The sequence below is a fragment of the Gymnoscopelus braueri genome, assembly GCF_963280865.1.
Source record: "Gymnoscopelus braueri genome assembly, chromosome: 19".
NCBI classification, from domain to species: Eukaryota; Metazoa; Chordata; class Actinopteri; order Myctophiformes; family Myctophidae; genus Gymnoscopelus; species Gymnoscopelus braueri.
In genome coordinates, this window is record NC_137621.1 from 18,130,503 (window position 1) to 18,146,884 (window position 16,382).

Consider the following 16,382-nt stretch of genomic DNA (forward strand, 5'->3'; position numbering starts at 1 on the left):
TCAGGGCACAAGGGAGGTGTGCAAGCGCTCCTAAAAGAAACCTTTCCGAGCGCAGTTTATGTACACTGCAATTCTCACCGGCTGAATTTAGTGCTATCCGCTGCCGCCAAAGCATCCTTGGATATTAGCAGCTTTTTTGACACTGTAAATCAAATTTTAGAGCGCCACCAGGAGGCTGACTTTTGTAAAGCAAATGTTTTCTTCTTACTCCTTCAGATTCTGTCCAAAAAACACGTAAATCGGTACACAGTATCTCTATAGTCATGTGATCAAGATGGATGTGTCCGATATTTCATATTCCATCCTACTTGCCTAACATTGCCTTACAAAGTTTGCAAAATTCCTCAAATCATGAGCGCTAAAATGAAATTTTGTACGCACATTCCCACTAGGCCGAGGAATAAATGCCCCCCTTTTCACATTGGCCTGTTGTAGCGCCACCAGCAGGTCTAATTTAGCACACCACATTTTTGGAACAAAATCATGAATGCAGTGTCCGATTGCTGTGAAAAGCCTAAGAAGAAATGGAAACATTTTCACATTGGCCTATTATAGCGCCACCAGGAGGCCATAATAACCTACCTGACCTGGCGGAGACTTGTGCTCCGAGGAGCACTTTTTCTAGTTGTAACTGTACTGAACAGAGCTTATTATAATTTGGATAGCATATTTTATTTTGTGGTAACCTCATATCAGTTTCATTATACTCCTACTCTTACTCTTACCTACCCCACCTGTGTTTCATTCTCACTTCTGTTGCTGCTATGATACTTGAATTTCCCTCCGAGGGTCAATAAAGGTTTACCTTCTCTTATCTTGTGAAGTTAGAAATGTTATCACAAAAGTTCAAGTAGAAAAGAAACTATATACATTTATTTCTTGCAGAAATACAAAATGCATCACATCTTGTGATAGCTTATACGCCTATATGACATCATATACAAAAAGTATAAAAAACCATAAACATAACTGGGAGCAAAGATATGGTAACAGGAATAAATTTCACTATAATGTAAACAGTACATACAGTATGTGCATAAATGACGCCTGCGCCATTCAAGATAGACAAAAAACAACTGATCAATCAATGTACCACAAAAGGCCACAAAAATAAAAAAAGACAATCTGTGTATGTCTAATAATAGTTGTGACTGTGCCTATGGGCTAGAGAAATTGTGCATGAAAATTTGGTACATTTATTTTCCTGTGTAAATGTGTTAGGGTACGGTCACACCTAACTTTTTTTCTGCCTATGTGGCCGTGTTTTTGCAATGGTTTTCTATGGGAACGGACCGTTTTGTTTCCATTGCGTGGCTATCCGCTCCATGCCCATTGAAAACCATTGCAGAAAGACGGCCACATAGGCAGACTCAAAGTTAGGTCTGACTGTACTATTAGGATATGGTCACACACGTGCGACAGGCGAATGACGATCGCCTGTTGAGGCAAAATTCGAGCCTGGTTCCAGACGAATCTGCATTTGCAAAATTGCATCGCACTTTAGCCCTCGGCAGATTAGGTCTGGCCCCCCTCAATAGAGATTTCATTTCTCTCCCTCCGAAGTCGTGAGGGACCAATCAGGGCCCAGTATCCAAATGTGGGCGGGCTTATCACCTTATTTAGAGCAATGACGTACAATGCAGGAGACTCATTTTCAGTTTTTCTCAACAAAGATGGACGCCGCCATAGCATCGGTAAACGCGTTAGAAAATATTTATTTTCTAAAAGACGAACAAACAATTGCCCTTAAAGCTTTTGTTGGAAAGAAAGATGTGTTAAGAATAGTTTCATCTGGTTACCAGACTAAATACGAGTGGAGCTAGCTTTCGTTGTTTACTATTTCAGCACCGGCGCTTGTGTGTGACGTAGCAGGAAGCACTGCTCTGATTGGTTTTAGGTCTAACCAATAGGTTTGGATCTTTTTGTAACCACCCCTTGGGAAAAAATCTATCGTTGATAGGGACCAGACTAATATCCACGCAGTGTGTCGTGTGATATTGTCTGGCCACGCGAGGCTAGCAAAATTCCTATCTTATCGTGCTGAATGTGGACAGTGCAGAATGTGACATACACGGAAATCAATTCACTGGTTTGTAGTCCGTTTGAGTTGATGTGGTGGTTGGTCACACAAGAGCACTCACTTAGAAAACGGCAGCCAATGACAGCCAAGTGGGGTCATCCACACACACTTCTTTGCTATTGGTTGACGGGTCTAGATCTTATGCATCTGTGGTATGTGTGTGTGCAAATTACCGGATACAGTAGGTGGGTTCTAGACCAGATAAGATTGGTTAATGTGGCTTTCCACAGCTACTGCGGAAAGTGATGCGAGATTAGAATGAAAGTGAACAGGAGGAGAATATTTTATTCGCACATGTGTGACCGTGCCCTTAGCCCGTTGACTCCAGCTACTTTAAATTGACAGTGGGTGAAGTTATGTGACCCTGAATGACAACCACACTGAACAGCAAAAGAAAGAATGACATTTTTCAACTGCCAGTACAGTATCCGATCTCATGTGGTTTAAGGCCTGTGTTTCAAGGCAGGAGTGCTTAGCTGGGCCCCCTCTGTGGCCAAGACCTGGAGATAAGTGCTGCTTCTTGACTCTAAACAGAACCCGTGGTAAATGGTCACACTTTAAAGCCTGATTCATACTTAGTTGTGTGATGCCATCGTATGACGGAGCAAAATAAAGCATTACTTGGCCTCCAGCTGTTCCAGTAAGGGGTTTACTTCGCTCTCTGGGGTTTTGACGCTGTCCGTCCTGACAATACATGTGGGACGATGGCGGTTAAGCAGGACGATCAGCTGCTGACGCTCGTGCTTCAACTCCTCAATCTGGGCTTTGAGGTCAGAGTTCATCATCTCTAGTCGTTCTGACTCCTAACACAGGCAGAGGAAAATTATTATTGAAACCAAAGCCAAAAGTTATTTTAACCAATCGGTAGAGTTATCTAGTACATATGCAGTGGCTGGACGTGGTCTCCCCTATTATTTAATTGAGAAATGTTTACCCTGGCGTCAGGTAGGTCTACTGGTTGACAGGTAGAGTTGCCTAAAGCTCATAAGCTCAATATCTCCCCTGACCATGGGAATCTGACTGGAAATTTGGGAGACCCAGGTTCGAATCCCAGGTAGGACATAAAAGATAGATTCCAACTTTAAAGAGGTAAGAAAATGAAAAATAAATCAACAGGCAAATAAAGGCAGGTTAAAGAGGCAAAAGATTGTAGGCAGGAATTCAAAAACATGAATGTCTTACCTTTTGTAGATAGTCTGTCCTCTCCTTCTTTTTGTTTCGACATCGTGCAGCAGCCACCTTGTTCTTCTCTCGCCTTCGTTTCCTCCTATCGTCCTCCTCATCTCTCTAAAAAGAACAAATAAAATAGTTACAAATGTAATATATGGGTTGGATAAAAATTTCACTAAATGTTAGTCGCAATTCTCACTTTGCCCAGACATCACATCTCTGACAACAAAGACTTTAACATAAAACAGAATAACTGTCACAGTAGGCCAAGTTTACATAATAGCGTATTGCCTGTGTAAGAAATATGTAATATGGTATTGACATCGGAAACAATGTTCAATTCTATTGTGATTGTTAAACAAAAAAAGGTTAAGGTTAATTTTGCAGCCATGCCATGGTGTAACCCAGATTTTACTTATATTTCCAGTGTCCAGGCAGGGCTACTCTGCTACACCCGCTAGATGGAGTTGCAACTCTAAGCACTCCTCACCTCTGTCTTGATGGCCAGGGATCTCTTCCCCAGCTTGCCCAAGAAGTGCAGAGGTGAAAGCATGGTCCCCAATTCCTGGAGGTCACCGAATTTGAACTGGTCAGTCAGCGTAGTGGCTGAAATTCCAGCCAGAGGGCCCAGGCTGGGCAGAGAGCCAGCTGTTACAGATGGATCTGGGATTTGTCCTGGCATCGTGTCAGGCTCGGTCGTGACCACAGCTGGAGGGAAATGGGGAGAAACTCTCAGTAAGGCACTTAAAACCAGTAATGTGCCAAATTAAAAAGGTGTGTTCCTGCATGCTCTCCTCTGACTAACGTGTCACTGTCAAAGTTGTTAGGTACTGTGAACAATATTGTTATTGTACACCTTTATCTCTATAACATACATACATGTACATGGATTAGAAATGGGATTGGAGCCAGGTATAATCGGTCCCCTTCAACTTCACTCTGTTAAAGGGCTTAAAGGAGGTTCTTTCCAAGGTACACTCAGTCTTCCTGGCAGTCGGACTGGCCATACTCTAATGAATCGCTGTCCTGTTGTAGGAGCAGCAGGCAGAGGCTGTCTCCCATTAGGCCATTTCATTATTTTTGCCTCTCTTTTTTCTGGAATGGATGTATACTTCCATTTACAGAGATCTTGGCAGGGTTTACTATTTTTTTTTTATCCCCAAAGAGGCCCAGACAGAGATGTACAGCGCTGCACAAAAGTACACTCAGACAAATTCCCCTCTATCCCATAGAGGGCTAAAGCCGGTCCTTGCCAAGAAACACCCGTCACCCATGTTTTCCTCCCTGTGAGGCCGGCTCTTCATGTCAGGGAAGTGGAATGTGGCTGCTGGAATAAAGGATAATGGTTCCAAAGCATATGCCCTATATTTAATACCAAGAAATGAATATCTAACCCAATGGCACTTAGAGTTCATGTTATGTTTAGAGTTGTATTGAATTCAGTTCAACAGGCTCTGCTCAAACCTACACACATAATTACAGGATTTATAGCACCTGCTTAAACTTACACATAATAGGCCTACTTTATCTGTGAAATGCCCTAATTTCAAGACACTAATTCCTCAACCAAGACCAGAGACAGTGAGAAAGGTGTGTGAATAGAGGTAAACAGGATATAAGAATAAATTATGTTTCCTGTTTTGTAAAAAAAAGAAAAAAGAAAATCTTTAATGCAAAGCACTTTGAGCTGCATGTTTTGGTATGAAAGGTGTGTTACAAATAAAATGTTTTAAAATATTATTATAATTATTATTATTGTTATGATGATTATTATTATTATTATTACCATTCAGCGACTCTTGCGCTACAGTTACAGGGCAAGATGTTTTTTTCAAATATCACTTGATACACAACAAAGCAAATTTATCTTGAGTTCTTGTCCGATTTTGTTTTTATAATAGACTACTTAGATTACTTAGCTGTCATTAAGACTGAGATACAGACACAAATTATCTGACATAAATAAGTCTTTTTAAAGTTCCCCAAAATAAAGGTAAAGAAAACCCAGTGAAATCTTGGTCAAACTGGGTGGTGGGTGGGCAGGTTTTGAAAGATGTGAATAAGTGTGAAATTCGTAACAAAAATAAAATAATGCATTCTCTCACTCTCTCTCTCTTTAGCTGATTCTTGATTTCCCCCTAGCCTACTTCGGCTAATAATATTACACCTCATATGGTATCTTATGTTAAAAAGCATTTGTGGAAAGTAACTAAGTAGGCTACATTTACAATTTTGAGGTATTTTTACTTTACTGAAGTATTTCCAGTTTTTTTTACGTCTACTCCACTACATTTCAGAGGCAAATATTGTACTTTTACTCCTCTACAAATATTTGAAAACTTGAGTTACTAGTTACTTTGTAGATTTTGATTATTGTTACATTTACTTTTGAAAATTGTGAGCTTGTAGATCTGCTATTTTCAAAAGATTTTTATACAATTTAAAAGTTGTGAAATGGGACATTCAGCATTCTGAGTACTTTCTACTTTTGGTACTTTAAGACATTTTGATACCAATACTTTTGTACTTTTACTCAAGTAAATTTTGAATTCCGGACTTTTAACTTGTAACAGAGTATTTCTACATTGCAGTATTGATACTTTACTTAAGTGAGTACTTTTTCCACCACTGGACAAGACATAACAGTCCTATATAATAAGAATAACAGCACTATTGTAACGCGCCAGACTTTGAGTCATGGGTCAATTTCAAAGCGGAAGTTTTTCCTTCAGCGCTTGCATTCATCTGATCTTACGTAACTTTTAAACGCTCGCGTCGTACTTCGTCGCGCGCCGGTGTCGCGCGCCGAAAATAGCCGACCTACAAGCTCACAACGCGTCGCGGCAGCGACGCGCTGTGAGCTTGTAGATCTGCGTATTTTCGGCACGCGACACCGGCACGCGACGAAGTACAGATCGGGCTGTCTTTACCCTTGCGAGAGAGAGAGAGAGAGAGAGAGAGAGAGCTGCTCTGCAGCCATAAACCCGTCAGAGCCTCTTGTTTCGGGGGATTCTTTTTTTTTTGTCTCCTTCCCCCCGTGGCTGATCGCATCCCGAAAAGCGACATCCAAAAATACCACCACGACACATAACAACACATACACGGAATAAGAACATTGTGTACAGAATAGTGTGTGAGTCACGAATCTTGCACACATATATATAGGCTATTAACAGCATGCAAACAAAAGAAAATGCAACGCTCCAGCATGCTCAAGAACACAGCATGTTGGTGCTGCCGTAACGCCGAAAATCACATCGATCAGATTGATGCATTGAATACGAAAACAAGAGATCGGTGCTGTTTTTTTAATACGGGGCTCATTAGGACCCATGCGTGCCGTGGCGCGCCAACATGCACTGTTTTTTTCTTCTTCTCAAGATCGCAACTATTTTAGTTGCAGACAGTTGAAGTTGTTTTTTTTTGCCACCGACCTGACTTTGATCCCAGGTGCAACAGATGTCCTCCTCTCTTCTGGTCGGATGAAGAAGAAGGTCGAGAGTAGATTTTAAAAAGTGGAAATCGTTGCATCAGCGCGTTTAAAATGTGTGATCCCAGTCTGGGAGGATTTTTTGGGGAATGCGGAAATTCGGTTGTGTGTGATGCCAGCCAAACGTAAGAGAGAGAGAGAGAGAGAGAGGGGATGTTAAAGTACAAGAAGAAGTGGTGGGGGCAGAAAGAAAGAAAGTAGGGAAGTCCTACCGCTCCTCCTCCCATAGAAACACAAAACAAACGCACCCACATAATATGTGTAAGGATGAAGCCTCACACTTGAATGGCAGGCCTGCTGTCAGTGGTATACATTAATGCAGTGGTTGTCAAACTTTTTAAATTTCAAGATCCCCCAGTTTGATAAGCATTAGGCCATGGACCCCCATTTGATACCATTTTGATCTCGGGGACCCCAATCTGTACTACGACATCCTAACTCTGAGAGTGTACAAATGGAACCAAATGGGTCCATTTGGTTCCATTTGTATCAGAGTTACAGTTATGTAACTCCTCAAGGGCCCCTGGGGGTCCCTGGCTGGACCCCAGTTTGAGAACCACTGGTATAATGTAACGCTGCAGAGTGGAGTGAATGAATAGGCTAAGTAAACAAACAAATGAATAAATACAGCAAGATATAATTCTGTTGCTATATACCTAAGCTCTCTCTCTTTCTTTCTCTCTCTGCATGTGTGTGTGTGTGTGTGTGTGTGTGTGTGTGTGTGTGTGTGTGTGTGTGTGTGTGTGTGTGTGTTGTGTGTGTGTGTGTGTGTGTGTGTGTGTGTGTGTGTGTGTGTGTGTGTGTGTGTGTTATCCTTTGTTAGTCCAACTGTGCTCTAACTGTATGGCAACTCTTTCTAAGAATATTTCAGGTCAGAGATTGATAATGGCATGTTACAGTGCAGTGACTGGTTGAGCTCACAAGAAGATCCAGCACTTTTGTGACACTGTTTTTTGTGTCAATCTCCTAAGAGTTTTGAATTGTGATGTTTGTGATGTTGAATTGTGAATATTCATTAATAGCCAATATTGGGACCTGACAACAAGGTCTACAAAAAACGTGCATTGACACAATCATGTGATTTAGGAATTCTAATCTAGAGACTGTTATAAGCATGCTCACTCATGTCTCTGAGACAGTCTATCTGACTCTATCACATGTATGTAACCTGAATTCTGAACTCTGCTTTTAAATGGTAACCTGGTCCTTTTTCTTCACTCTGGGGCACCCTGCTCTTACAGCAGCCCACAATACTGCCAAACACCCATTCAGTCATGATCACTTACAAAACCAATCTTTCTGTCACTTATTTGTTAGCTGCCAGTTTGCCACATGTTTCATCACATTGTTACAGGCTGGCTGGGCCACTAGTCTGAAAGATCATATCCCAATACCAAACCATATGACAATTACATACAAGTATTTAAGTTGAAAAGAGCAACTCATGATATTGTTTGGTGATTTCAAAATAATAAATTGGAGTCACTCAACAGCTGTGTCCATGCTGTGTGTGTGTGTGTGTGTGTGTGTGTGTGTGTGTGTGTGTGTGTGTGTGTGTGTGTGTGTGTGTGTGTGTGTGTGTGTGTGTGTGTGTGTGTGTCAGCACCAAATTTTGGATGAGGACATAGTGAAGATGTACATGTAGACCTACAGTAAAGGCAAAATTTGGATGAGGACATGGAGTGAAGATGTACATGTAAACAGTAAAGGCATTTTTCAAGCTTCATGTGCAAAAAATCCCATCATAATAAATATATAACCTAATTTAATTTGGTTGGATTCCAAAAAAGGTTGTTTTGGGAAAAGGGGCAGCCTACCCACAAAGTGCACATATTGAGCACAGGTCATATCTGGTGGTTGTACAGCCTGGAAAACCAAGGTATAGACATATGAAGCTAGCATGTTCAGAAGCAGAGATATGCACTTCTTTGTGTGATGCTGAGAGACCTGAAGGACCCAAATTTAGACCCCTATATTTACCTTGCCTCTGAGATAAATAGTGGAGATGTACAGTATAAAGTATAAAGACACCTAAATACTCAAGTAAAATTGTAGTTAAGTATGCAGTACTTGAGTAAAATTACTTTAAAGTTACTTTCCACCCCTGAATGCCTGTTGCAACCTTTCCCTCGTAAGCAAGGAAATAACAATTTCCTTGTTATTATCCAGTTATATTCCAGTTATTATTCACCCAAATAGACAAGCTATATGGTAGATAGATATATAGGTATAAAGCTATAGAAAGATATGGATATACTGAAAGAAATATGTGTTTACATATAATCTATAGACACCAATATTTAACAACCGGAGGGAGGGGTACTGTAATTGCTGGTTCATTGTCCCTCCACCTATTACAAGTTTAAACAAACAGCATTTGGCTAAATCATCTATAATAGAATAGAAGCTATAATGAATAAAGCCTTTAACTGAAAAGGAGATCGCAAAGGCCAGCATCAAATGCATCATACATCACTCAAAATGATTTATTGTGATTATTCAGCATAAATAAGCAATCAATGCTCATTTTACATTTTTTGTTTTTGTTTTGTTGTAATTTGACAAATAAGTCAAAATCTGAAAGGTAAAAAAATAAATCATCATAAATTACATCTTGATAGATATAGCACTGGATGTTTTCATGGAAAACTCTAAACATTTGAACAATGAGGTAAAACCACAGTCGATGACATTGAGGTATGCATGTACTTAACATGGGTGGATACTTTAACACAACATCCACAACTATCAATATGCTATTGACATCAAAACACAAAACCATACTATAACATTCAATTCCACGATACAGCCTAGATCTCATAACAGATCAAATATATAGATATATGAGCTTTGAAAATTATTTGGAATTTCTCAGCATGCGATTAAAACCATAACTTATTTCAACCCCTTCTGTAAAATTAAAAGCCATGCTTTGAGCTACATCGTTCTGTATGTATCAGGAGAAAGTTTATACTTTGCTTAGTCACACACAAGACATTTCATGAATGTAATCCTTGAAGTGTTACAGCATACTGTGGCATATATGATCAATATAATCTCAAAGTCAGGAATCTGAGAGAAAAAGAGAAAAATAAATCACAGCGATAAGATAAGACCAATAGCTTCACTCTGTAAATTATAAGGCAAGGAGAGTTGGAGAGTTGAGGATATCAACAGATTCAGCCTTGCTACCTCCACCTCTATGACTGTCTAATTCCTCTGCGAGGGAGTCCAGTTCGGGACACGAAAATGTGAACACAGACAAGTAACTGCTACAGGTGGGGGTCGAGGTTACCACAGGAGTGCTCAGGGGCTCCAGATCCCCTGAAACAGACTTGTATAAGGTCTCCCAGTCCGAAACCCCGAGAGAGCTGCTCAAGTCTATGTCTGGGACTGACCGCGCTGTCTCCATGGGGGTTTTCTCCTCCACGCTGCAGGCTATCAGATTGTCCAGCAGACCCTCCTTCATGTCCAAAGAAGGTTCGAGGTCGCAAATGTTGATTTCGGCACTGGCACACAGCAAGATGTTTGAGTTCCCAGAGATTGCCGTGGACGGGTCGCTGGGGAGGTCCATGTCCTGGAGTGATGGTGCTTCCTGGGTGCCATCATCTGGAGGCTTGTCATCATCTTGATTGGGCTGAAGCTCTGGGGACCCAGTGGGATCCTGGAACATGGACTCCAGCTCTTCTGGTATTTGACACACAGGTTTGTGTGTGGTGAGGACGTACTCGAGCCTCTCTTTCTCTTTGAGGAGGTTGGCTATTTCAGTCTGCAGGGCTGCCTTTTCCACCTCAAGCTCGTCTGTCTCCTTCAAAAAGATTAGTATCCAAATTTAGCCAAAAGGGAAGTATACCTACAGTTCAGTAATATAAAATGACAAATAACAGCTGAACAAACAGCTTTGTTTACTTACAGTCTGCAATGTATCGGTGAGCTCTCTCCGTCGGTTGCGACACTTGGCTGCAGCCATTTTATTCCTCTCTCTCCTTACTCTCTTCTTCTCCTCCTCTTCTGGAGAGAGCTGGGAGGTTTAGGAAAAGCATCCAGTCATTACCTTGAAAGATCTGGCCATTTTGTATCTGTAGGTCCACCACATTCGCTGCCAATTCACCCTTTGAAGAGTGGCAAAAGCATCTTTCTCTGCAATGCGTCTAAAAATAGACCATTGTTGCAGACTTGCTGTGACCTGAATACAAATTGACTGCCTGTGAGGAAGGCACACTGCCAGCAAACAGCTCCTGAGGAGCATGCACACTTGCACAGGAAGGTGCTGCTGTACACACAACAAACTGAGACCATAACACACTGCATGTAAATGTGCTCTGTGGCCACTTATGGCCAACAGCAGGCTAAATGCTTCATGATGTGTGAGCTAAAACCTACCTGCTCTGCTTTCCCTTTCCTGGCAGTATTCCTGCCCTTGCTCCCGCCTGCTTTGGGTGTTGCCTGGTGAGTGCTCTGTGCTTCATTGGCTTGTTTGCTGCCCACAGACGGGGAGACAGATGTGATGATGGTAGGCTGGACCATCCACTGGAAATCTGGGGTGGAGGAAATCGCAGTAACCGTTGGGACAAAAGGGGCGTCCTGTATGTTCATAATATCTTGGCAGAGCTCCTGGAAAAAAAAAAGCAATTGCAGCATTCAAAAATATCACGGATCATTTAATCACCAAACTGTTGCTCCACAATTAGAGCGCTCATATAAATCCTATTGAAACAATAATACGATAATGACCCGAATCAACCTGCTAATATGTTAATCTCAATTTACATTGTCAAAGACGGGGTATAGGCTATACGGTTTAGCAGCTTAAAATACACCCATCCCAAAATAGCTTTCCTCCAGATCAATATTTGACTTTATCATAGTTTCTGACGTCAACACTGACGCAGAGATGCTGTGGAGTCTCCTGAATGGATTTATTTTTCTCAATGAACCGCTGCATCGACACGCTCCCGTTTGGTCCCAGGACGCTGAAATCACAACAATCCGAGCCGACATTTCCCCCCATATATACGTCTGTCCGAATCGATCATCCAATACTCAATAAACAACATTTAGATTTTTTTAAAAATGTATAAGGAAATTATTGTCATTCAGTCGAATTGTGTATTCGCACTTTCAAGATATATAGCATTTGTTATTCCGCGTTAATTTAAGACCAAAACAGGCCCAGCAGTGTACGTGCTACATGTCGATTTATATCTCTCATTGATATTTTTTAATATAATGATCCAAGCCATCCATACCTTTGCATTGCTCTCTGAGGAGGACGCTGGAGAGCTCGCGTCTGGAGTCAGCTGGCAACAGTCCCCGTCAAGAGATCCAACACTGCAGGTGGACACTGTATCCATGTCAGGCGTCAGGTTGTTGGGGTACATGGAGATGAAATGTCCCACCACTTAAAGGAATAATAATACTATCCTCCTCTTTTGTTAAAAACGGAATTATGAGGGTCTTTCTCCAGGTATTATACCTGGTAACTGGATGACAAGAATGCAAGCCCCTCCTTTTATACTCTGCTAGAATTTTATGAATGAACCGAGGCTGTACCATCTGCAGAGGGGGGCGTCGCATCATCGCATGAATGAAATTCTGAAATATCAGAAATAGGCCTTCATCCTGAGATGCAAGCTATTTTTTTAGGGGTACTATCACGTTGCACAAAATGTAGGCCTTTATATAGGTTATTTGCACAGTGTTTCCTAGCTAGAATTGTCTGTGGTGTGCAGAGGTGGAAGAAGTACTCAGAATTTTTACTTAAGTAAAAGTAGCAATACCACAATATAAAAATACAAGTAAAAGACCTGTGTTCAAAATATTACTTGAGTAAAAGTACAAAAGTATTTGCATCAAAATATACTTAAAGTACCAAAAGTAAAAGTACTAAAATGTTTGAAAACAGCTCACGTGTTGTGATGGGGCGTTGTGAGCTTGTAGATCGGCAATTTTCAAATAGCCTATGTAAAAAATAAGGCTGAAGTGTATGTTTTATAATATAATAATTTATATCTGCAAAGTAAGTTTTCAAATAATTGTAGTGGAGTAAAAGTACAATATTTGCCTCTGAGATGTAGTGGAGTAGAAGTAAAAGTATTGAAAATGGGAAATACTTCAGTAAAGTAAAAAATACCTCAAAATTGTACTTAAGTACAGTACTTGAGTAAATGTACTTAGTTTACTTTGGTGTGTACAGAGATAAAACACAAATTTCTTGGCTTTAGCAAAACTGCTGAGATCTGACAGCACCGTTCATTTAGTTGACTAAGACTTTAGACCATTTTACAATTCCAGAGGACTAAAACTAAATGGTGTGTGTTATTCAAAAGACTAAGACAAAGACTAAATCAGAATTTGCTGTCAATATTAACACTGTCTGACAGCCCATGACAACCATCAGGTCAGGAACAATCTGCTTCATTCCAAATGAAGTATGTGTGCTAAAAGGAACGTGGACGTATGAAAAAAACAAAGGTTTTCTGTTACCAATTAATAGTTGCTATAACGCCTGTTTTAGTGCACATTATAAATACTCAATGTAACGTAATCATCGAGTATTTCTACATTGCAGCAGCTTGTCGATCTGTTCTTTTTGACAAGCGACGCCCACTCATCCTCGTGTGGGCGGTGAAATCACGTGATATAACCCGGAACTGTAGTGTGTGTGTGACACACTGCCAACGCACAGATCTGCTACTGACAACAATACAGCGATGGACAGCATGTCGAGCAGGACGTGTGTGTTGATGTTGATTCCTCTGCTTCTCTGTGACTCCGTGCTTCCCATCACGTTCTACCTGCCGGCCAATGTTCGGAAATGCGTGCAGGAAGAGATCCACAAAAACGTGCTGGTTACCGGGGAATACGAAGTGAGCGAACAGCCAGACACAAGAGCCAATCTGAAGGTAACACGTCGCTCTCTCCCAGTACATCCACAATATATCACTCAATATACCACAATTGAAGGTTGACTGGTTTGGAACTTTGGATTAATATGAACTGATGAGCTGTTATACGTGTTGATGCGCTATAATAACAGACTGTTGCTCGTTTCTAGTGGTGGTAAAAGTACTCAAATGTTTTACTTAAGTAAAAGTAGCAATGTAGAAATGCTGTTACAAGTTAAAGTACCACTATTCAAAATTCTCTTGAGTAAAAGTACAAAAGTATTGGTATCAAAATATACTTAAGTAGCTACTACAAGTAAAAGTACTCATTATGCAGACAGTCCCATTTCACAAGTTTCCAAATGTGTAAAATCCTTTGAAAATAGCAGATTACAAAAGCTCACAATGCATCGCAAGTGAGCTTGTAGATCGGCTATTTTCAAGTAGCCAAAGTATATTATAGATCTGAACTGATTAATGTATGTTTTAGAAAGTAACTAGTAACTCAAGTTTTCAAGAAATAATTGTAGTGGAGTAAAAGTATAGAAAATTGGAAATACTCCAGTTTAGTAAATGAACCTCAAAATTGTACTTAAGTACAGTACTTGAGTAAATGTACTTGATTACTTTACACCACGCTCGTTTCCAGATAACTAACAGCTGTTTTCTCCTCCAGATCACAGATTCAGCTGGCCACACTTTGTATCACAAGGAGGGCGCCTCAAAGGGGAAATTTGCCTTTACAACAGAGGATTATGACATGTTTGAGGTTTGCTTTGAAAGTAAATCTCAAATGGGTGGGTTTAACTTTTATATAAAATGTTTTAGAGCTCTTCATGTGATTCAAATGGAATTCAACTCAAAATGGCACTAGTTCACTTCACAAGGTGCACAAAGGAAATAAAACATGCATTTTCTATTGGTGGCACACTGGAGACTAGAGATGTTACTGAAATTGCAGAGGAAATGTGATATAGGCTACTAGACTAATAATGTCATAATTTCTTGGCATCAGGCATACTAAAAGGTCCAGACCAACTGGTCAATTTGGACATGAAGCATGGAGTGGAGGCCAAGAACTATGAGGGGGTAAGGGCGGATATCAACAGTACATTTAAGTTTTATGACTAGTCATTCTATATTGGAAAAAGAAACAATTATTATAGAAATAATAGAACGCTCACACGCTGTAATTAAAAATCAGTACAGATGTTTTGGGTGCAATAAAGCAATTTATCGTTAGAGCCCGTACAGTGGGCGAGCGTTTATTATTTCTATAATTCTTCAATTTTTCCTGCACTGATCGTCGCCCAGCACCTGGGATGTGCATGTTTGTCTTCTCTGTCATTCTATATTAACATCTGGGGTAATTAATTGATCTCTCTCTCTTGTTACATCTTTATTAGATTGCAAAAGTAGAGAAGCTGAAGCCCCTGGAGGTGGAGCTGAGACGTCTTGAGGATTTGTCAGAGTCAGTCGTAAATGACTTTGCCTATATGAAGAAGCGCGAGGAAGATATGCGAGACACAAACGGTAAGTGGTTCTTAACATGTCCAAAGCGATCAGGATCAATAATGAATAAACAGATGTAGATTATCACCCCGGGCTTTCATTGTTGATTTAACACAGAGGGCCTGTGTGACAAATGCCAGATGATAAGTTTATTACATACCCAGCCTTATTTACAGACAACAAGAAAGTTTGGTCAACAATTTAAATGAATAAATAGATAAACATTGCGGTCAATAAGCAGCAATACTGCTGTGATTCCCCGCCAGAGTTGGGAGGGAGTTGGTTAAAAATGCCAGCCTCAACCATTACACAGCCATTCTGTGAACCGTTGAAAGTCACTCTTTACTGCAGTATGTTCTGGTTCCCTTTGCGCTTGGATAAACTCCAGGGTCTTTAACTATTGTAATGCCCATACTTGTATATTACTGCTTTATGGATGATAGTAAACCTATAACTTAAATGGTCAGAGGGGACAAAAAGACATGAAACACAGGTCTTCACTTGGAATCAAAGCAGGGATGTTGTAAATATGTGGTTGACGCAGTCACGCACTATCCAGTCATCTAGTGGTGACCCAAGGTTTACTGATATTTAAGGTGTCATTTTCTGTCTGCCTTACAGAATCCACCAACACCCGAGTGCTGTACTTTAGCGTCTTCTCTATGTGCTGCTTGATGGGTCTGGCGACATGGCAAGTCTTCTATCTGAGACAATTCTTCAAGGCAAAGAAGTTGATTGAGTGAGATAGAAAGCCAAGTGGACTGGAAACATTTTAATGGACAATTTGAGCCGCACCTTTCTATTTTTCAGACCATCCATCCCCTTAAACCACCTTCAACCTGGTGTCCCTATTTAGGGCTATGTTATAATTATTGGTCAAACTAAATGGCTAATCTACAGGCTCAAAATGTGTTGCAATGCAACACGTGAGCTTGTAAATAAGCTATTTTAGCCATTTCTGAAATACATTTAAGTGGTTAAAAAAAGAAAATCAATGTAATTTATTTCAATGGTTGCCTGTTTTATTCAGTGAAGTTGTATCATTTAATTGTTTTGACAGTTTATTTTGTACTTAAAGGCAATAGTGTATGCTGAACAACACAATGACAGTATGCAATTCTCCTGTTGTACAATGGCAAGAATAAGATGTAATTTTGTATATCTACCAAGTGCATCAATTATCAAGTTATTTAAGTGTAAAATAAGATTCCCATTGATTAAAAAAATATTCCTAAATATTATG

General features: G+C 40.4%; 3 protein-coding genes across 3 annotated transcripts; 1 reads left to right on the plus strand and 2 right to left on the minus strand.

Annotated features, from left to right (window-relative positions):
- Nucleotides 1-845: 845 nt before the first annotated feature.
- Nucleotides 846-6,853, minus strand: LOC308074014 (jun dimerization protein 2-like). Its single transcript, XM_080413350.1, has 4 exons — nt 6,685-6,853; nt 3,741-3,958; nt 3,263-3,367; nt 846-2,883 (listed from the first exon to the last, which is right to left on the minus strand). The coding sequence occupies exons 1-4, from the start codon at nt 6,779-6,781 to the stop codon at nt 2,698-2,700; spliced, it is 606 nt and encodes a 201-aa protein (XP_080269476.1). The 5' UTR covers nt 6,782-6,853; the 3' UTR covers nt 846-2,697.
- Nucleotides 6,854-9,360: 2,507 nt separating this feature from the next.
- Nucleotides 9,361-12,296, minus strand: LOC308074571 (protein c-Fos-like; the record flags this gene model as incomplete). Its single annotated transcript, XM_080414067.1, is given in 6 exon segments — nt 9,361-10,548; nt 10,654-10,761; nt 11,124-11,354; nt 11,990-12,123; nt 12,126-12,152; nt 12,155-12,296. Coding segments are annotated over 6 exon segments (1,314 nt in total). The 3' UTR covers nt 9,361-9,876.
- Nucleotides 12,297-13,410: 1,114 nt separating this feature from the next.
- On the plus strand, nt 13,411-16,375 carry LOC308075065 (transmembrane emp24 domain-containing protein 10-like). Its single transcript, XM_080414657.1, has 5 exons — nt 13,411-13,645; nt 14,304-14,424; nt 14,643-14,716; nt 15,034-15,160; nt 15,761-16,375. Exons 1-5 carry the CDS (start codon nt 13,454-13,456, stop codon nt 15,880-15,882), a joined length of 636 nt encoding a protein of 211 aa, XP_080270783.1. The 5' UTR covers nt 13,411-13,453; the 3' UTR covers nt 15,883-16,375.
- The last annotated feature ends 7 nt before the right edge of the window (nt 16,376-16,382 follow it).